The sequence below is a fragment of the Lynx rufus genome, unplaced genomic scaffold (assembly GCF_022079265.1).
Source record: "Lynx rufus isolate CCGP_SWC_20201006 ecotype Redwood Valley unplaced genomic scaffold, mLynRuf1.p SCAF_18, whole genome shotgun sequence".
NCBI lineage: Eukaryota > Metazoa > Chordata > Mammalia > Carnivora > Felidae > Lynx > Lynx rufus.
This window is the reverse complement of record NW_025814832.1, coordinates 14,437,506-14,460,839: the sequence shown is the minus strand read 5'-3', so window position 1 is coordinate 14,460,839 and position 23,334 is coordinate 14,437,506. Positions and strand designations below refer to the sequence as shown.

General features: G+C 35.5%; 1 protein-coding gene across 2 annotated transcripts in view; it reads left to right on the top strand.

The window, feature by feature from the left end:
• VMP1 (vacuole membrane protein 1) overlaps nt 1-23,334 on the top strand; it is a 128,843-nt gene that overhangs the window by 40,418 nt on the left and 65,091 nt on the right. For both annotated transcript variants that reach the window (XM_047080937.1, XM_047080936.1), the window contains exon 6: nt 17,806-17,973. In XM_047080937.1, the coding sequence (XP_046936893.1) occupies nt 17,806-17,973 (168 nt within the window). The remainder of the gene's footprint in view (nt 1-17,805; nt 17,974-23,334) is intronic.

Below are 23,334 nucleotides of genomic sequence, written 5' to 3'. Positions count from 1 at the left end.
AAGGTAATAAACAAGTTTGAATATTTTGGCAGAGAATTAGAGTCTATAAAAGAGAGGCAAGTGGAAATTCTAGAATTGAAAAAACATAGTAACTGAAATTAAGAACTCAATTAATGGACTTTCAGTAGATATACCTAAGAGAGGACTAATAAACTGCAAAATAGGCAAGAGAAAAATGTCCAGAACAAAAAGAAATGGAGAAAAAAACCATGATGTCTTCAAAAGAACTCCAGTAAGACTGATTTCTTGCTGTCATGGATTTTGTTGAGAAGTTAACAGCTGACAGTGGAATGGTATCTTTAAATAAAGGGCTAGAAGAAAATAGCTACCAACAGAGGATTCTATACTCAAAGTATGCTGTGAACAGTATAAAATAAAGATACTAAAAAAAACCAAAAAACAGAAAGTTTGTCATCAGCAAACATTCTCTAAAGGAAATAGTAAAAGATATTCTTTGAATTGAAGGAAAGTGTTTCTTGATTGAAGCCCAGAGATTCAGGAACAAATGAAAAATAAGAAGGGTAAATATATGGGTAAATTGAAATTAAGATTGACATCAGGGTGCCTGGGTGGCTCAGTCGGCTAAGCGTCTGACTTCAGCTCAGCTCATGATGTCGCAGTAATGATAATGTCTTTTTTTTTTTTTAATGTTTATTTATTTTTGAGAGAGACAGAGACAGAACGTGAGCGGGTTAGGGGCAGGGAGAGAGGGAGACACAGAAGCAGAAGCAGGCTCCAGGCTCTGAGCTGTCAGCACAGAGCCTGACGCAGGGCTCGAATTCACAAGCTGTGAGATCATGACCTGAGCTGAAGTCAGATACTCAACCGACTGAGCCACCCAGGTGCCCCAATGATAGTCTTAAGAGATTAAAATACAGAGAGAATTAAAATACATCATCTACAAATCAGATGTGGAATAATTGAAATTATTGAAGAATAATTATTCTAAGGCCTTTGTATTCTGTTAAAGGCAAGATATTCATTTATATAGCACTTTAATAAACAAGGATTTATTTTATAATCTTTAGGGTAAGCACTAGAAAGATATATAAAAATCAAGCTAATAAGGGCAGGTAAAAATTGAGTAATTTTTTAAAAGCCAAACCAAAAGAAGGCAAAGAAGGACAAAACGAACATAAATAGGATGATTAGTAAGCATTCAGTGGTAGATTTAAATCCCAAATATATCAATAATTATATAAATGTAAGTGGAATAAATATCACTTTCTATTGTCCAGATAAATGTAAAAAAATATTTAGCTATTTGCTGTATGCAAACTACATACATAAAACATGAATACACAAAGATTAATGGTAAAAGGATGGAAAAAGATGAGCGAAATGTCAGTGAGCTTATGTACCTATATTGAAGTCAAAGTAGAGTATGAGGCAGAAAGTGTTAATAGAATGCATCAGTTCTTAATAATAAAAGATTAATTCACCAGGAAGTTATAACAGTTATATTTGTATTTATCTTATATACTCAAAGCAAAATTTGGGGGGCGCTTAGGTGGCTTAGTTGGTTGAGTGTCTGACTTCAGCTCAGGTCATGATTTCATGGTTCATGAGTTTGAGCCCCACATCGGGCTTGCTGCTGTCAGCTCAAAGCCTGCTTCAGATCTTCTGTCTCCCTCTCTCTGTGCCCCTTCCCTGCTTACATGCATTCTCTCTCTCTCAAAAATAAATAAACATTAAAAAAAAAAAAAGCAAACCTTGGGGCATCTGGCTGGCTCAGTCTGTGGAGCATGTGACTCTAAATCTCTGTCATGAGTTCAAGCTCCACATTGGACGTAGAGCTTACTCTGGAAAATAAAAATAAAAACAAATAAAAAGCAAAACTTGGCAGAACTACTGAGAGAAGGACATAACTTCCACAAACTTGGAGAATTAATAGGGGAGTATAGTATAATTGTTGGATGCCAGGTCAATATATATATAACAATTGTATTTTTACATACTGTAAAAAACAGTGAAATTTTTTAGAAGGTACTATTTATAATAGCATTTTATTTAAAAAAGCAAAAATCTAGGAATAACTCTTATAAAAGATATGGTTCACTTCTACATAAATTGTAAAATATTATTGGAAGCAGAAAAATCTAGATAAAAAGGAATATCATGTTCATGGATTAGAAGATACAGTATTGCAAGGCTGTGAGTTCTCCCAGTTTTATCCACAGAATCAGTGCAATATCAGTCAAAGTTTGTAGAAATTAACAGACCAATTGAAAAAAGTTTCATTACACTAGCTTTGTAATCAACCTTAACAACCAGTAGGGTAGGTCCCTGTGTTGTATGTTTCTATTTCTTGACCTAGGTAGAGGATACTTGTGCTGTAATAACTCATTAAGATGTATGTATAATGGACTTTTCTGTATATGCTGTATTTAAATGTTCTGTTTTAGTACATATACTGTTTTGTTTTGAAATTTTATAGTCATTTTAAAGTTTTATTTATCTAAGTACTCTCTACACCCTACATGGGGGTTGAACTCAAGACCCCAAGATCAAGATGTTGCATGCTCTTCCAACTGAGCCAGGCACCCCTGCTATAGTTATTTTAAATTGGCATCTAACTACTTCCTAAAATCAGAAAGTGTTCATTTAGATAACATTTATTTTTGTGAGGCTTTTTTGAACTAAGACTGAGAACAAACAGGTTGTCTTATATATTCTCAAAAAACTGAATTTTTTCATAAAGTCATCACTGTAGTAATTCATTTTAGTTCACTTCAAAAAGTTTGAACATTTAATTAGTGCAAAAAAACGCTCTGAAATACTATGTGAATTACAAAAAAAAAAAGGAATCCATTATATAGAACAGAAGATATCTATTACATAAATACATATACTGCAGGACATTATGGCAAATATAAATACTCTCATAGTGATATTCATAAATTGTTATAAGACCTCCTAAAATGGGGAGGAATTCTCTTGGAGAAAGAATAGGAAAAGTTCACAAAGATGGGTTTATTGAGGGATAGGCAGTCAGATATGAAAGTAGGAAATCTTGGAAATGGAAAGAAGACCCATGTGTGAAAATACATTGGTGCCAAATTGTGGAAAGCTTTAAATGTCAGTAGGGAGTTTATGTTTTATGTGTCACAAAGAATTTTCCAAACAAGTTTTAACATGTGGTTTAGGAACATAACTCAGAAAGCATTGTGGAGGATAGATTTGGTGGGGAAGCAACTGAAAATAAGGGGTCTAGTTAGAAGGCAGTTGTCCAGGTGAGAGGTAGTAATTACCTGATCTAAAGCAGAGACAGTAGAAAGGGTATGACTATTGATGAAAAATGACCTAATCTGTCTATAGCTTTTTCTTATTTTGCATAATAGTTTTATATTGAACACCACTACAGCCTCTGTTTTATTTCCCCAGCAAATAAAACTACATCTACTCTCTGCTTTATAAATAACATTGTAATATGCTCTTTGCATTGAATTTATTTTTTTTTTTTTAATTTTTTTTTCAACGTTTTTATTTATTTCTGGGACAGAGAGAGACAGAGCATGAACGGGGGAGGGGCAGAGAGAGAGGGAGACACAGAATCGGAAACAGGCTCCAGGCTCTGAGCCATCAGCCCAGAGCCCGACGCGGGGCTCGAACCCACGGACCGCGAGATCGTGACCTGGCTGAAGTCGGACGCTCAACCGACTGCGCCACCCAGGCGCCCCTCTTTGCATTGAATTTAGATAAACACCAGGCATAATGATTTAAAATGTGATTTTTGTTTTTTTTACTTAGTGTTTATGAGCATGCTTATGGTCTCTGGTATATCTATAGTAAGATATGTTATTTTGTTACATAAGAAAAGAATCCTAACTAAATAACAAAATAGAAATTAAATAGCATTTGTAAACTACTCTCTGCCTATTTTATTTCTTAGGCATTTTTTTGTTCCTTTGTGTGATGTCTATTTCATGAGCAAATTTTGCCTGGAAAGTAGTGCAGGTTACTGATTTCATTCATTTACTTTACTCATGTTTTTTAATAAGTAGATCAGATGTAAAAAGGCTTCTGTGGCTGGCAGATTTTTCTCAGATTGCGCCTTCTAAGCACTCTTCTCTTGGATATTAATTTCCAGAAATCCATTAACAAATCTCTTTTAGTCTTAAGCATGTAGCAGATTTCCTTTCAGAAGATTTAGAACATGAATGATCCAGGAATGCTTATTTATTAGTGGAAATTATGCCCAGAGTAAAAACAACTTAATGAAGGGAATGTTGCTGATGTTAATAACCTCTTATTTCCACCTTAAATGGTCTGATCAGGGCCAGACATCTCATTGGTCAGCACTTTTTCTGTAAAGAGCCACATAGTAAATATCTTAAGCCATGCAGTTTCTCTTGCAACTCCTCAGATCTGTCATTACAATGAGAAAGGATCAAAGGACAATATGTAAAGGAACGTGAACTTTATTCACAGAAACACGTTGGTCTTCAAGCTGTAGTTTGCCTTGCTCTAACTCACAAGGTGACAGTAGTTCATTAGAAGAAGCATATTGAGTTTGGGAGCCTTAGTGAGCTAGCCATCTTCTAAGGATTTTTATAAGACATATGCATTTGACTCATCCATTTGCCAAAAATATTATCATTTCTCTCTTCCAGTCATAATATTAGACTTAACGTGATGGTTTATAAGAGAATATAGTTGTGTGAGTGCTTGAGTGGTCTAGAAAACCATCGAGGGAAAAAGAATGAATTTTGCATGAAAAGGGAAGTGGGGGAATTGCCTCCAAATGAGTTGCCTGATGACAGTAAGATTTAATTCTAATTTCATGTAGTAATTGTTAATGTGTGCAGCTATTAAATACTGGTTTTTACAACATTGCATTCATTATGAGAAGTAAGTAATTTATGGATTAAGTTTAGAGTGTTAAAAACAGTTGGGAGAAGTGATGGGTTATTTCAGTAGCCACCTTAGAATTACTTCCCATTACTAGAAAAATATGATTCATAATTCTGTAAACAACCGGGCTAACAAAAACAGGAACTTTGGTACTTGATGAGAAATATATCTCAGGCATGCTCCTTAACACACATATATTATTATTCACCAAGTTACAAGGCAAGCAGATGATTAAAGAGCCATTTGTATACTGTATGTGCCATTTATGATTTATAAAGTTTATTTTTCTTAATAATAACAAAGAGAATGAGTCCTTAGACAGGAATTTACAAGTCTCAAATATGTGAACAGTTCTGACACTAGGTGGAGCAGTTTCCTGGACAAAGCCTTAGGAAGCCCTAGATTCCTTTCAAAAAAACCCACTCTTAGAAAAAGAAGTCTAATGAGAACAAGAACTATCAACAATAATGGTAAAAGGCACCCAAATATTGAGCTATAAATAGAAGGCTGAATATACGTTACAGATAACTTTTCCCTTTGGCATGTACATTTTAACCATTGAATTCCTGGATGGGAGGGATAGTCACGTGTTGAAAGTGTTAGAGTTGCCCTGTCTAGATGCAGTTGGGATATAGAAAAGCTTTGGAACAGTTCAATTACGTTGTAGAATATATTAGGTTTTATTAAAAGCTATAACATCAAGGCATTATCATCTGAATAGTATTAATGAGTCATTTGTTTAATAGGACCATTGTAATAGAAAAAAAAATTTCTCTCTGTTATAAAATAAAGTTAGTTGTGAGATATTTGCCTTTGTGTAAAATTCAGAGGCCTGTTTCTGCTTTAAAGTTTAGGATTATTTCATTACAAAAGTATGTGGTAATGATTGTATATTTAAAAATATGACATCTTGATTGCTGTTGAATGTTTATAGAACCCTTCTGTAACCCCGCCTTTTCCTTTAATGAACAAGTGCTTTATAGTATGTATATAGTACTTTATAGTATGCTACTAAAAAGCTGTGTTTTCCTTAGGTGTAGACATTTCTTATACTTTTTGACTATTGGCTCTTTAATGCCTAAAGTAAATGTTACTTGGAAAACTGCATGGATATGGATTGAAATGAAATAGTGAAGTAGGTTCAGTAAGAGGAATATTGTAGTAATGGCTTAATGCTATGCGGTGGGAGAATTCTTTTAAAAAATTGTTAGCCAACCTCTTTTTTCCCTGCTTGACTCTGATAAATGCCTCATTGCTCACCTGTCTATCCCTGTATAAGGCAAAAATGAGGGAAGGCATTGGCAAAAGTAGGATTCTGGTGTAACTGGATAATGCTCTGTATAGGTATAATGACTCTGGCTATAAGTATGCAGTGATTCAGGACTCTGGTGGGAAGACCAAACAGGCCCTTCTTAGAAAAGGTCTGTTTGCGCTTTTTTTGATGAAGGCATGATCAGCTCTTCTCCCTGCCTTTCCCCAAAGAGTGACTCATGTATTAACTCTTGTGAGTATCACCACATCAAAAGAAGAAACCAAGGTCTCCAGGACATAGGGCCAGGTTTTCACAAAACAAAAGGGGTATGCATAGACTGGATAACTTCCTGCCCTTAAATCACTGTTTATTAATGTGTGCTTTAATGAAAGATAAGGAGATTCAGGTTAGCTGAAATCTGTCCTATTGGGTATATATTTTAAATAATTTATAATAGCCTTTTTTAAAGTTCTCTATAAATATGTGGTTCTCTTCTCCTGAACACTTAAATCAACTTTATGATCACAAGTTGCTTAGGTTTAGAGAAGATAAGTAAAACATGTCTAGGGGTGCCTGGCTGGCTCAGTCAGTGGAGCATGAGACTGTTGATCTCAGGGTGGTGATTCAGGCCCCAGGTTGGGTATAGAGATTACTTAAAAATAAAATCTTTAGGGGCGCCTGGGTGGCTCAGTCGGTTGAGTGTCCGACTTCGGCTCAGATCATGATCTCGCTGTTCATGGGTTCGAGCCCTGCGTCAGGCTCTGGTGCTGGCAGCTCAGAGCCTGGAGCCTGCTTCAGATTCTGTGTCCCCCCTTTCTCTCCTCCCCACCCCTAGTTGTGCTCTGTCTTTCAAAAATGAATAAACATTAAAAAAATTTTTTTAAATAAAAATAAAATAAATAAAGTCTTTAAAAAAGGAAACATGGATTAATTCAATATAATAAAAATGACTTCTATTGAATGTCCTTATATCTTGGGAGCATGCACTATAGAATTTATTATACATTTTTGTTTTGGTTAGCAGTTTTATACTTACCATAACACTTTTACTATAGAATCTCATAAAGGGATGCCTGGGTGGCTCAGTAGGTTAAGTGTCTTGCTCTTGATTTCAGCTCAAGTCATGATCTTACAGTTCATGAGATTGAGCTCCATGTCCAGCTTTGCGCTGTGCAGAGCCTGCTTGGGATTCTCTCTTTCACTGTCTCTCTGCCCCTCCCCTGCTCATTCTCTCTTCTCTCTCAAAATAAATAAACATGAAAAAAATAAAAAATAAAAGAATCTCTTACATTCTTGCCCTGTTACTTAGGTCATGCAGGCATTGTTACAATTATTATTATTAGGATTTTCATCAAATAAATGTGAGATGGAAGTCCGATTATATCTAATAAGTTACTAACAGATTCAGAAAACAAATGCACATTAATGCTCAAATTACTGCTTTTTGACATTATATATACTACATTTTATGTAGTGAGACCAGAGGCTTATTTTGTAAACTTGGGACCTTTCTCACAACAATAATATGAACACTAGTTAAACTTCTCAGTGCCTTCAGGCTCTGGGGTGATGGCTCAGAGCCTGGAGCCTGTTTCCGATTCTGTGTCTCCTTCTCTCTCTGCCCCTCCCCCGTTCATGCTCTGTCTCTCTCTGTCCCAAAAATAAATAAACGTTGAAAAAAAAAATTAAAAAAAAAGGGTGCCTGGGTGGCGCAGTCGGTTAAGTGTCCGACTTCAGCCAGGTCACGATCTCGCGGTCTGTGAGTTCGAGCCCTGGGTCAGGCTCTGGGCTGATGGCTCAGAGCCTGGAGCCTGTTTCCAATTCTGTGTCTCCTTCTCTCTCTGCCCCTCCCCCGTTCATGCTCTGTCTCTCTCTGTCCCAAAAATAAATAAACGTTGAAAAAAAAAAAAAATTTCTCAGTGCCTATTTGCAATCAATAGTTTTATGCTTTAGCCTTCTAGAATGATTTGCTGTAAACCATAACCTTAGGTAAATTGTTTTCTGACTATGATGAGAAAAGCAATGATTAATAGAATTTGAGAAGTAGAATTCCTGTTTGCAAAAGCATTTTAAAGTCCCTTAAAAGTCAGACTTAAAGAAAACAAAGGTTTTGCAAGTTGTACAGACAACCATTTGTCATCTCCTTTCATTTATTTATCACCCAGATATTCCTAATGAATCACATTCCAACCTAACCACTGACTCCTTTTGTTCCTTAGTGAAGGAGTGTGGCAAACAAATGCTTTCCCAGTGAATCAGCACAGGATTCTTGATTTTATTACCTTTGCCCTAAACTTTCCAGACAAAACTAATTGGAAATTTTGCCTTTGGGATCTCACTTGACTTCTGTGTATGGATGATGGATTAGGCTATGAATTGACATTACAGATGTTGTGCAAACAATTCTATTCATTAGGAATGTTTTATCAGTTCTAAGGGAGCTGCCTAAGGTGGATGAATGTCTGTCTGTCTGTCTGCTTATCTTCCTTGTAAAAACTCATATATACACATACTTATATGCCATCAATTAATGTGATATCATATTCTTCATCTGGGTTGATAAAGAGGTTTGGCTAAATAGACTTACCATTTATGACCATTTTAGGTTTTTGTTTTTAAGAAAATGTATTTGCAAAAATGGGCCCCTAAATAAATCCAACAGTAAAGTTCCAAAGCAGAAAACTTTAAACAGAGTTGTTTTTTTTTTTTTTAATGTGTATTTTTGAGAGAGAGCATGAGTCAGGGAGGGGCAGAGGAAGAGAGGAGACCAGAATCCGAAGCAGGCTCCAGGCTCTGAGCTGTCAGCACAGAGCCCGATGCGAGGCTCAACTCTCAAACCTTGAGATCATGACCTGAGCTGAAGTCAGATGCTCAACTGACTGAACCACCCAGGTGCCCCAAAACTTTTTTTTTTTGTAATGAAGCAGCAATGCATATATAAGTCTGTCATTTTACTAATATAATTTTTTTCAGAGATTAATGTATGAATATCCCACTCCTTCCTTACAAAGATCCTACTTTGTGTTTGTGGTACCAAGTCTTCTTTCTCAGAGCTTATATAGGTACATTATTATCTTCACTACCATTTTATGGGTTTTTTTCTGTTGTATAATTTCAGGTATGATAATTTTATCTGTTTAGGACAATTTTTTTAAATTCTAAATTTGTCTTAGAACTTTTGGTATATTAATTCCTGAAGTTAGAGTACAAATTGATCTCATAGAATTGTCTCTGTTAAATTTTTTCAACCAATCACTAAAACTTCCCCTTTTATACTGCTCATGAAAGAATTTAAATTGTAGAAATGTAACTTCTAAAATTTATCTTAAAAAATATTTTAAAAGTTAAAACACTTCTTCCACAAATACACATATCTCCTCTCATAAGAAATTTTACCCCCAAATTAACTATAATTTTGCTCTCACTCAGACATACTAGTCCTTGGCTAAACACTACATCGTTCATCCTGGGCAAGGCAAAATTATTCCATGATCAAAACTTTGGAAAATATAATGTAATACATCTCATGAGACCAGATATATGAGGCTTTGAACTGAAGTAAAACCAGATGTCTGATATGTTACAAATAGCTGAACTATCTTATTGCCACAGCTTCACCTAGAATAACTATACTAGATTATCCAAAAGAAAGAAAGAAAAGAAAAAGACCTAAAACCTGCCACTTTAATAAGAGTATAACTTTTCATCACAGTCATAAAATTTAACTTCTTTATCATTAACGGGAACTTCCATTGGCAGTAATTAGGAACTCTCAGGGGTTATGAGTACAGTTAGTGAATGTTACTTGTGACTTGATCTCTAGGGAATTTATAGAGCTTCCTGTGCTGGGGAATAACAGTCTGGGCTAGATATAACTGTTTGGCCTTCCTTTGATTACGACCACATAGGTTAAAAGATACTGACCTTAACTGGAGAAATTAACCTTCAGGACCTTCATTTGCCACTTTCCCTTGAGTAGTGCTCCTTGTGTTGATCTTTTACATTGCTGCATGGCACGTGCTTTTAAATACATTGAGACTTGTTTTATACCAGATCATATGGTCTATATTGATGAATGTTCCATGTGTTCTTGAAAAGAATATGGATTTGGCTGTTGTTGGGTGGAGTGTTCCATATTGTTCAGGTCTTCTGTATCCATACTGGTTGTCAATTTAATTGTTCTGTCAACTCAGAAGGGTATTGAAATTTTCAGCTGTAATTGTGGATATTTATTTGTCCTTTCAGTTCTGTCAGTTTTTGCTTTATGTATTTTACACTGTAGTTAAGTGCCTACATATTTAGCATTGATGTGTCTTTTCTAGAATTAGTGCTTTTATCATTTTGAAATGTCCTTATTCATCTCTAGTAATACTCCCTATAGTCAATCCTACTTTATCTGTTATTAATATAGCCACTCCATATTTTTTATGATTATTTCAAAATGGGTTATATGTTTTTATCCCTTTATTTTTACTTTTGGGTCTTGATGTTTAAAATGGACTTCCTAGGGGGTACCTGGGTGGCTCAGTTGGTTAAGCGTCTGACTTCGGCTGAGGTCATGATCTCACAGTTCATGGGTTTGAGCCCCGCGTCAGGCTCTGTTGACAGCTCAGAGCCTGGAGCCTGCTTCAGATTCTGTGTCTCCCTCTCTCTCTGTCCCTCCCCTGCTCGCACGCTCTCTTTCTTTCAAAAATAAATGAACGTTAAAAAAAAATTTTTTTTAATTTTTTTTTTAACGTTTATTTATTTTTGAGACAGAGAGAGACAGAGTATGAACGGGGGAGGGTCAGAGAGAGGGAGACACAGAATCTGAAACAGGCTCCAGGCTCTGAGCTGTCAGCACAGAGCCCGACATGGGGCTCGAACTCACGGATCGCGAGATCATGACCTGAGCTGAAGTTGGCCGCTTAACCGACTGAGCCACCCAGGCGCCCCCCAAAAAAATTTTTTTTTAATTTTTGTAAAAAAATAAAATGGGCTTCTTGGAGCACCTGGGTGGCTCAGTTGGGTAAGTGTCCTACTCTTGATTTTGGCTCAGGTCATGATCTCACAGTTTATGGGATCAAGCCCTGCATCAGGCTCTGCACTGACAGCACAGTACCTACCTGGGAGTCTCTCTCTCCCTCTCGCTCTGCTCTTCCCCTGCTCATGCATGCTGTCTCAAAAATAAATAAAAATAAACTTCAAAGAAAAATAAAATGGGATTCTTATAGATGGCATGTCTTTAATCCAGTCTGACACTCTCTGTCTTTTCATTTGTATGTTTGGTCAATTTATAATTAATGTAATTATCAGTGTGGTTGGATTTAAGTGTACCCTCAAGCTGTTTGTCCCACCTATTTTTTATTTTGTCCCACCTATTTTGTATTCTTTTCCTATCTTTTTTTGGATGGAGCATTTTAAAAATATATATATAATTTAACTGCTCTGCAATAGTATATTCCATTTTTCTCCCTCCCATAATGTATGCTGTTGTTGTCATATATTTTACTTCTACATGTGCTATAGTTTTTACTTCAGACAACTAGTTATTTTTGAAAAGATTTTTAATGAGGAGGAAAGATCTTTTATATTTGTAGTACTCTTTATTACTTTGTATACATTAAGATTTCATCTGGTATCACTTTTCTTCTATCTAAGAACTTCCTTTAACATTTGTTATAGTCCAGATCTGGTGCAACAGATTTTTTTGGCTTTTGTTTATCTGAAAATATTTTTATGTTATTTTTATTTTGGAAATATATTTTCCCTGGATTCTAGATTTTTTTTTTCCTTTCAGCTCTTCAGAGAAGTAATTCCATTGTCTTTGGATTGCATTATTCTGATGAGAAGTATTATCTATATTTCCCCGTAGATAATTTATCTTTACCCCTCCAGTTGCTTTTGAGATTTTTATCATCATTATTGAGTTAATAGCAATTTGATTAGATTGTGATTGTGCTGATTTTCAGTGATTTAAGTGTTTTCTTTGTATTTGTCCCAAGGTTTGTTGAATTTCTTAGATCTGTGAGTTGATGGATTGATATTTTTCATCAAACCTTAAATACTTGGCTACTATTTCTTCAAGTATTTTTCTGCACACACTCCTTCCCACCAACACACATCTTCTCCTCTCTTTCTGGGATTCCAATTACATGTATACTAGACTAGTTGGTATTATTCCACAGGTCACTGTGGTTTATATCTTTCATAGTCTTTACCCTCTGTATCCTTTAGTTTGGATACTTTCTATTGCCCTGACTTCAAGTTCTCTAATATTTTCTTCTGTGGTGTCTGTCTAATCTGTTGATAATCTAGCCAATGAATTTTTCCATTCAGATATTATCTTCAGCTCTAGAAGTTCCATTTTTTATACCTTCCATTTCTTTCCTCATGTTTGTGTTTTCCTTTTTTTTTTTTAAGTTTATTATTTTGAGGGAGACAGAGACAGTGTATGTGGGGGAGGGGCAGAGGGAGAGAGAGAATCTCAAGCAGGCTTTGCACTGTCAGTGCAGAGCCCTACATGGGGCTCCAACCCACAAAACTGTGGGATTATGACCTGAGCCAAAACCAACCTTAACTAGCTGAGCCACCCCTATGTTTTCCAGGTATCAGCAAACTTTTTTTGCAAAGGACCACATAATAAATATTTTAGATTTTGTGGAACTGTAGAGTCTTTCAGCGCTATTCAGTTTTGCTCTTATAGCACAGAATTAGCCAGACACGATATGTAAGTGAATGGACATGGCTATATTCTTTGAAACTTTCTTTATAAAACTAGCGTGGGCCAAATTTGGTCTGTAATTTGAAGTTTGCCAACTGCTGTTTAAATCCTTGAACTTACTTATATTTACTGTTTTTAGGTTCTTGTCTCATATTTCCATTATCTCTGACATTTCTGTTTCTGTTGACTAATGTTTCTTCTGGGTCATATTTTCGTTCTTCACAGATCTAGTTGTTTCTTATTAGATGCTGGACATGTAGTATTAAAATTGTTGACTGTATGGATTTGTTGTCTTTCTTTGCAGAGCATCAGTTTTCTGTTTTGGTGGGCAGTCAAGTTACTTGTCATCAACTTGATCTGTTTAAGGCTTTTTTAAAAGAAAACATGTTATGGCCTATCTGGAGTAACTGTTACTCTAGGCTCCTTTTAGGGTCTTCCCTGAATGCCAAGTCTCTGCACTCTAGCTGGTTGAACTGCAGGTGTTTCCTAGTCCTTGTGAACTCTAGGAATTGTTTATCTTACAACTGTTGTAAGTTGTTTTCCCACCACTTGTTCTTTGCCTAGCCTAATGGAATCTCACCCTAGCCTGCAATGCAGCTTTGTATATCAAAGTCTCAAGAGGACCCTGTGCATGTTTCTAGAGTTCTTTCTCTTTATTATCATTCTGTCCCACAGATTTCAACTACTCAGGCTCCCTGAACTCAGATTTACTTCTCAATTCAGCAAGACCACCATGCTGTTTTTTTAAAAATTTATTATTTTTAGTAATTTCTACACCCAACGTGGGGCTCAAATTCACAACCCTAAGTTACACGCTCTTCAGACTGAGCCAGCCAGGCACCCCAAGACCACCATGCTTTGCTTGGGCTCTTTCTCTTTGGATTTTGCTATAGACATGGAATGTGTCTACAAATGAAAAGCCAGAGCCATCATAGGGTTTCCTCATTTGTATTCCTTCTATCAGCAGTCAGAAATCATAGACTGCCTATGGTACAATGCCTGAAAAGAATTGTTCCATGTGTTTTGTCCGGTCTTTTAGTTTACTGTAGATGTAAAAGTCCGTACCACTTCATGATCTGAGACAGAAAACCCCCAACCAAAGGCCAGGATCTCTAATCCATACATATCAATATCTAAATGCTCTCAGGACAGCTGTAACCTCCTGCTCAATACATTGTTGGGTTTTATATGTTTCATGGTGGTTCTGTCCAGATAGTGTTTTCTGCTTAAGCTGTTTGTCTTTATCCCTTGGTTTTTCATTTAGCATAGTTAAGACATTTAATATATGATACAGTGCAGTAGGACTTGTAGGTTGTAGAAAATAAAAGTTAATTTGAATATGTGTAACCTTTAAAAATATTTTAATCAAAACAATTTTTTAGTCTTGGTGTTTGGATTTTTCATGTAAACTAATATTTATTTCATTCAACTCAATTATATATAGGAACCATCAGCCTATAATGTTGAAAAGAATTTGTGAAGTTTCCTATAATTAACGTAGTTTAAACTAAAATGTCAAGGTACGGACTAAACGGGCTCTTGAGAATGAACAAAGGACAAGAAGCTGAGTTATTTGTGTCCGTTTTGCTGGGAACCACATCTGCCTCAAAGGCTGAGTAATCATGACTTATTAGTGTGGTTATGGAAAGTATATATCAGTTTAGTTGTGTGAATGAACCGTCCTTTCTTTAGGGAAAAAATTCTCATCAGATTGCTGAAATTTTCCCTTTTTAGAATTACTTAAAATTGAAACTATGAATAAGTCTTTTATCTTGTTGGATAATGTGTTTGATCTGTTGAGGTACATATTTTATATTTCTAGAATAGAAATGTAGGTTTTTCTTTCCTGTACATCCCAGAAATGTTATTATTTAGTAAACAGGGCAGTTTAATTTTGTTCACTTAGAGTTTGTTTCTAGGGTTGAGAAGTAGACTGTACTGTATATTATAGGGACAGTTTGTGGGGTATCATGGGCAAACTCTTGAATTTCTTCTATTTTACTTACTGGTATCACATTTTTCTTTTGCGTTTCATACATTATAGGTTGAAGTTACGTTTTTTGTTTGTTTTTTTAATTACATCTGATACTTAGCTATATGTGTAGAGTAAGAAATTTTTCACTAATTCAATTATTCTGAATTCCACAAACTTTAAGCTTTTTTTTTTTAAGAATCACAAAATAATTCTTTTTCCTCTCAACTGTGAAATCTTTTATGCATATAGTATTCAAAGAAGCAATTGTGGATTTCATGGTTAATAACTTTGAAGGAAAATGTGACTATTCAAAAGCATTTACGTAATTATTCTTTTAATGTAAATATTACTCTTTATTAATTTCTGTGAATTAAAACTCAAGAGAAAGATGAAGAGGCTAAAAATTCACATAGATTTTTTTTGGTCCAGAAAAAAACTAATAATTGATTCAGTGCTACATGCAGAACTACATTTTTTAGATTTTCTTTGAACACATAATGCCAGTTGCATATAGGGAGAAATGTAGCTTAGATTTATGAATATATTTTTTGTATTAACTTACAACAAAAAGTTTTGTTTTAAATCACCTTTTATCTTAATAGCAATAGTTCCTTAATGTTTTATTTTCATTGTTGCATCTTGTGCACTTTTGTCTTTGAACCACTAATTCTTTTACCTTATGATTTAAAAAGGCTCTCAGGGCCTCTGGGTGGCTCAGTCGGTTAAGCGTCGGACTTTTGATATAGGCTCAGGTCGTGATCTCGTGGTGGTAAGATCAAGCCCCACGTTGGGCCCTGCACTGAACATGGAGCCTGCTTAGGAGTCTCTTTCTCCTTCTCCCTCTGCTCCTCCCCCCCCCCACCTGACTCTCTCTCTCTCTTTCTCACTCTCAAAACAAGTAAACTTTAAGAAAAGAAATTAAATTAAAAAAAAAAAAAAAGAAAAGAAATTAAAAAAAAAAAAAACCTCTTGTATACCGAGACCACTTACTGTATGTGTGTATGTGTATAGAGCTAGAGAGGATAAAATTATATATATATATTTTAATATATTAATGCATACAATTTAATATTATATTATCTAAAACATAATATTGTATAACAAAAATTTTTACCATATTTTTATTTGATATTCTACAAAATTTTATTCTACAAATACAGTATTTTTCTTTGTAATAACTAATGGCTAGTACATTTTGAGGGTTTATTCTAAGCTGGGTACTTTATATAAGTTGATTTAAATTTTATGGTATCCCCAGAATGTAGGTTCTGAAGGTATTTGATTATTTCCATTTTATAGATTAAGTGAGCAAGACTCAGAAGGTAAGTTACAGAGCCTGAACCAGAGCATGTGGCTCTAGAAGTTATGCTTATAGCCACTAGGTCTACAGTATGCTTTAAAGTAAATATTTACAGCTTGTGTGTTAAAGAAACGTGTTAAGGATGTCCAGTGTTTAGCTCTGATACCTCATGAGAACTTTGGAAATTATTGTTAGATTTTAATTCACATATTTAATTATATTTGAAGTTTTTTATTTTGGAGCTGAATAAAACTATGAGTCTTAATTTTTTTGCTTTGCAGAAGAGTAAACTGAGGCCCAGGAAAAAAGTTAAGTGACTTTGTCTAAGGTTGTTTAATTCCTGGGGCGCCTGAGTGGCTCAGTCGGTTAAGCATCTGGCTCTTGGTTTTGGCTCAGGTCATGATCTCATGGTTTGTGGGTTCGAGCCCCGCTCTGCTAACACAGAGCCTGCTTGGGATTCTCTGTCTCTTTGTCTCTGTCTCTGTCTCTCTCAAAATAAACGTTAAAAAAAAAAAAAAAAGTTTCATTCCTGACCCTTAATTTACTGTTATCCCAATGGTTCCTAAACCTAGCCTATTAGAGAACCTAACTTATTTGAAATTCTAAAGAAACTCATTTAAAACATACAGGTTCCCATCCCCACCTATTGAATAAATGTATGTTAGGGAACCCAGGAATTTGTATATTTAACAAACTCCCTAGTTGGTTCTTATGCAGACCCCTCACCTTGGCATGCATGTGCACTTGGGAACCATTGTGTTTATTAAGCCTTTATCACACATCTAATATTAATCCATTTTAACCTATGTGATTATTATTAATTTGTAATATTTTAGTTTATTGTTTTTTATATTCATTTTTTGGGAGAGCACACGCAGGGGAGGGGCAGAGAAAGGGGGACAGAGGATCTGAAGCAGGCTCTGCACTGACAGGTGGACAGCAGTGAGCCCAATGTGGGGCTCAGACTTACAAACTGCAAGATCATGACCTTAGCCGAAGTTGGATGCTCAACCGACTGAGCCACCCAGGTGCCCCTAATTTTTAATATTTTAAAATAAAGGTACAAAGCAACACAAAATCTTCCATAGAAAATACTGCTTTAAAAGAAAAACTTACTGATATTTGTTCCACAGTTTTATTTTGTTTTAGGACCTCTTATCTTTGGGAAAGATAAGTGAGGTAGTTACTTCACCAACTGTTTTTAAGTAAGGACAGAAAAGTGGTATTCTCGAATCATGCCTAAAGGAATAGGGCACAGGAATTTTTTATCAAAGGGTATAACATTCTTACAAATGAGAATATAGATGAATAAAATCAAATAAAGCCAGAAATCATATGGTGTTGGAGAAGGAGATTGACTATAAAAAGACACCAGGGAACTTTTTGTAGTGATGGAAGTGTTCTATATCTTGATTGGTTGTGCTTATACAGTTCAATATATTTGTCAAAACTCAATGAACTATATACCTATATACTATTATATGTAAATTATACTTCAATAAATCTGAATTAAAAAAACAAGCTAGGAAGAGATTAAGGATTAGTTTTTCAAATTACCAACTGCAACTTGAAATATGTAGTTAGATTCTTATTCTCTAGAAGCTAAGATTTTTCTATTTGTGTATAGTAATTAAGGTACTGTTAAAATGACATGTATATTGATTGGTAATTCCTTTTTCATTAATATTTCTCATCAGAGGTTTCTCATATTTGTTTCATAGGGTCCACATATAGCTTCAGTTACATTAGCTGCTTATGAATGCAATTCAGTTAATTTCCCTGAACCACCTTATCCTGATCAAATTATTTGTCCAGATGAAGAGAGCATTGAAGGAACCATTTCTTTGTGGAGCATCATCTCAAAAGTTAGGATTGAGGCCTGCATGTGGGTAAGATGTCCATTTTCATATTTGTCTAAAATTAACCTCACTATTTTGATACTTTGTTGTACCTCATTGAAAATTTAATCCAAATGTATATCCACATAGCAAGTCAATAAACAATTAATTCATGAAGTCACCAGTTATCTGCTTCCAAGTAAGAGAAACCCTTTAGAGCTTCCCCATTCATGAATGACATTCAGAGTAAGGCATGAAGCCATAGGTACAACAAAGCAGTGGATGCCATGTAGACAACAAGAGGGAAATGGAGGATAGATGATACAACTATACTACTTTGCAAAATTTTACCAATGTGAAATATTTGATAAACACATAGCAAGTGGTTATATTTTCAGTCCCAGATTGGTAAATGTTGTATGTCTCTCTCCTAGATTCAGATACTCTGTGTTTATTCTTAGAGGGCTTATTTCATTTTCTGAGTTGTTAGTAATACTGAAGTAAGGTCAGATATTTTTTTAATAGACCAAACTTTACTGTAGTGAGGGTATCAGACTGTATGGTTGTATATGGTGATCTTGCTTTCAGTTGTACCAATTATTCTTTTTATGGTTTGCTTAAGTGTATTTTGGGAAGCTTTTGTACTATATATCCAGTGACAGATTATTTTAATCCATACAAAGTATTCTTTTTTTTTTCTATATGCCTATATTCATTCAAATGTGTATCACTGAGGAATAGTTCATTTGCTGAAGACTTTCTGTTACTCTTTGAACATTTTTTGTCATTTGGATTCGTTAAGTTATATGTTCTCTGTAACTTTTTTCCCCTAACAGTGTCTTATAAAATAAAACATATGGAACAGATCAGTTAAAAATCTTGACTAAAATGAACATGAATGCCATACCCATGGAAGAGGGAAAGTTTTCAAATACACTTATTTAAAGGTTAACAACTATATTGTCTGTGTGTGTGTGTTTCATACGATCGTCTTTGTTTTTAATATAACTTATTTGTCAGTTATATATACTATAGCCTAGTATGTTGTGTTTTAAAAGAATTGTAAGGGAAATGCCATATTTTGAATTTGTTGAATATGAAAGGCAGGAAAAATTGTCGTATTTCCTGTTACTCTTTTATAAGCACTGGAAACAAAATTCATTGTACTAGTTGCATATGTTTTATAAATTTGACCACATTAGTCTTTTGATGAAAAATTATTATTAAAATAACAGAAGATACTTGGAACGTGCTAGAAAGAGACCATGTATATGGATTCGGTTTTCTGTTTTGCTTTAGTTCCTTCACAAATGATTTACATGGCTGGATTAACACTAATGCCAACAAAGAAAAACTTCCATCGCAGCTGGCAGTGATAACTGCCTCCTCCAACTCCCATTGTTCATATTGTTTGAAGTGTTCATTTGGCCTAGCTCCATGCATGCCTTAAATTAGTTAACTAGACTAGTGTAGTGGCTTACTTTCCCAAATAAATTTTAAGCTCCTAAAAAATATAAACTGTACCTTAAATTTATTACCCTTACAGCAGTCAGTATAAGGTTTTGCACATAGTACAAGAATGTTGATTAATCCTAGTTAATTGGCTGAGTGCTCTTCATATTTCCTTTTTTGAAATTGTCTTTTGTCACATATAAAGTGGAGCACATATCAAGTTACATTTAAATTGGTTCCTGTTGTTCTCAATATTTATATGGATAGTCCTTTCAACAAAAGGTGCTGGGAAAACCATATACACATTCAGAATAATGGATTTGGACCCTTACCTTCTGTAAAAATTAACTCAAAATGCATCAGGGACTTAAGCTTACGACTAAAACTGTACAACTCTTAGAGGAAGATGTAGAGACAATCTGCATGGTGTTGGATTTGGCAATGGTTTCTTAAATATGACACCCCAAAAACATAGACAACAAGAAAAAGTAATAGGTAAGTTGAACTTCACTAAAATCAAAACCTCTTTTATGTCAAAAAAAAAAAAAAAAAACATTATCAAGAGAGTGAAAAGATAACCCACAGAATGCAAGGGGATGTTCACAAATCATATATCTGATAAAGGTTTAATATCCAGAATGTTTGAAGAACTTCTGCAACTTAACAACCCAATTTTAAAAATGGGCAAAGGACTTGAATAGACTTTTCTCCAAGAAGATACACTAATGGCCAATAAGTGCACAGATTCTCAGCATCATTTAGTCATTGGGGAAGTGTAAATTCAAACCACAAGGAAATACCCCTTTGCTATTATTTTTTTAAAAAGAAAACAAGTATCAGGATGTGGAGAAATTGGAACTCTTGTAGACTGTTGGGAATGTAAAGGAATTTAGCTGCTAGGGAAAAGAGTTTGGTGGATTCTCAAAAACCTAAATGTAGAATTACCATGACCCTCCTCTAATTCCACTCCTACACTAATACCCACAAGAACTGAAAACTGGGACTCAGGTATAAGTACAGATACTTGTACTTCATTCCTCAGTAGTATTATCCACATTTTCTTTTTTTTTTTTTTTTAATTTTTTAAATGTTTATTTATTTTGAGAGAGAGAGAGCACAGGAGGGGCGGGGCAGGGGGGGAATCCCAAGCAGGCTCCACACTGTCCATGCAGAGCCCAACACTGGCTTACTCTCACCATGAGATTATGAGCTGAGCTGAAATCAAGTACTGGGTGGTTAACTAACTGAGCCACCCAGGCACCCCTCCACATTTTCAGAAAGGTGGAAACAACCCAGTGTCCCACAACAGATAAATGGATAAAATGTAGTATATACGTATAGTGGAATATTATTCATCCATAAAAAGGAATGAAGTTCTGAATTGTACTATGGTATGAACCTCAAAAACATTATGTTAAATGAAATAAGCCATTACATAGAAAGACAGATACTATATGATTGCACTTATGTGAATTGTCCAGAAGAGTCAAATTGGGGGCACCTGAGCAGCTCAGTCAGTTAAGTGTTCAAATCTGATTTTGTCTCAGGTCATGATCTCACAGTTGGTGGGATTGAGTCCTATGTTGGGCTCCACTGTGACAATCTAGGCTTGCTTAGGATTCTCTCTTTCCCTCTCAGCCCTCCCCCCCCCACCCCCTGCACTCACACACACACTCTTTCTCTCTCTCTCAAAATAAATAAACTTTAAAAAAAAGTATAAATAAAAATAAAATAGAAGAGTCAAATTCATAGAGATAAGAAGTACATTTGAAGTTACCAGCATTGTGTGGGGTGAGAAAGTTAATGCTTAATGGGTGCAGTGTTTCCATTTGGGTGATGAAAAATACTGGAAATAGATAGTGATGGTGGTTGCACAACATTGTGAATGCAGTTAATGCCACTTAGTTTTATATTTTAAAATCGTTAAATGGGATACAGTCATAAAATGTCCATACTGCGGAGGTTGAGAAACCTTGATATAGTGTGTGTCAGCCTTGATTTGTAGTTTACCCTTTAATTTGTGTTCACACCCGTATGTTTTGTTCTGTTCAAAAGAATGTCTTGCTTGATTAAAAACTCACATCTTATTTGATGCTTTGGATTCTGTCTCCCTCTCTTTCTACCCCTCTCCCTCTCATTCTCTGTCTCTCTGTTTCTGTCTCTCTCAAAAATAATAAACATTAAAAGAAAACTGAAAAACAAACTCATATCTTATTTGACATTTTTATCCAGTTTGTACTTTGAAAGTAGTATGTCTTTACAGATGTCGCTGTCATTACAAATGTAGTGAATCAGTAAAATAATTAAAATGTGGAGTACATCCAATTATAGGATAAAGACCAGGGTTGGGGGCGCCTGGGTGGCTCAGTCAGTTGAGCGTCCGACTTCAGTTCAGGTCATGATCTCATATTCATGAGTTCGAGCCCCGTGTCGGGCTCTGTGCTGACAGCTCAGAGCCTGGAGCCTGCTTCGGATTCTGGATTCTGTGTCTCCTCCTCTCTCTGCCCCTCCCACGCTCATACTCTGTCTCTGTCTCTCAATAATAAATAAACGTTAAAAAAAAAAAAAAAGACCAGGGTTGCTCTTAATTTCAGCTTGTTTATATAGGTCTTTGGAGCACGCTAAAGTGAATTGGGTTTTTTTGTGTGTTTTTTTTTTATTTTTTTCTTAATGTTTATTTTTGAGACAGAGACAGAGCATGAAGGGGGGAGGGGCAGAGAGAGAGAGAGAGAGAGAGGGAGACACAGAATCTGAAGCAGGCTCCAGGCTCTGAGCTGTTAGCACAGAGCCTGACACGGGGCTCGAACTCATGGACCGTGAGATCATGACCTGAGCAGAAGTAGGACACTTAACCAACTGAGCCACCCAGGTGCCCCATGAATTGTTTGATATTGTTGATCATTAGTTACTTTTTTTCAGTTTGAATCTTTTGATCTTCCATAATTTGTGTCACCGGTGCAAAGCTTCACAAATTTTCATTTCACTCATGAATTCCAATAATAGTTATTATGCATCCAAGCACCAGAGATTCAGAGTGAGCAAAACTGAACAGTCTCATTGGAACTTTACGTTCCAGTGAGGGAAATAATTATCATGGAAAAAATGCATAAATAAATATCATGGAAAAACCGTATAAATATGAGGGAGAAATCTGTATAACACAGACATTTTCCCTAGTTTATGATTCAAGGAAGATTTCCATGAAGAAGCAGTGTTTTGGTTGAGATCTAAGAATAATAAAGATTTGTAAAGTGGGATGGGGCGCCTGGGTGGCGCAGTCGGTTAAGCGTCCGACTTCAGCCAGGTCACGATCTCGCGGTCTGTGAGTTCGAGCCCCGCGTCAGGCTCTGGGCTGATGGCTCAGAGCCTGGAGACTGTTTCCGATTCTGTGTCTCCCTCTCTCTCTGCCCCTCGCCCGTTCATGCTCTGTCTCTCTCTGTCCCAAAAATAAATAAACGTTGAAAAAAAAAAGTTTTTTAAAAAAAAGTGGGACAGCAGGGCAGGGGCGAGAGCATGTGTGTTGACTTTTAGATAGAGAGCATCACCTTTTACGGTCATGTATTTGTTAAGTTCATGGTTAGGGGGTGATTATTGTAGTAAAATATATATAAGGAAAGTTTTACCATTTTAACCGTTTTTAAGTACACAATTTATTGGCCTTAAGTATATTTACAATGTTGTGTCATCATTGCCAGAACTTTTTGTCATCCCAGGCAGAAATATGTACCCATTAAAACAATAACTCCAGAGTCTTTTCTATTTTCTTCTTCTTTGATTGTGTCAATTCTAGATACCCCATCTAAATGGAATCATATAATGTTTTTCTATGTCTGGCTTATTTTGCTTGGCATAATGTTTTCAAGTTTAATCCATGTTGTAGCATGTGTCAGAACTTCATTCCTTCTTACAGCCATTTGAAAACTGACCTCAAGGGAAACTGGAAGCAAATTTTCTCTATGT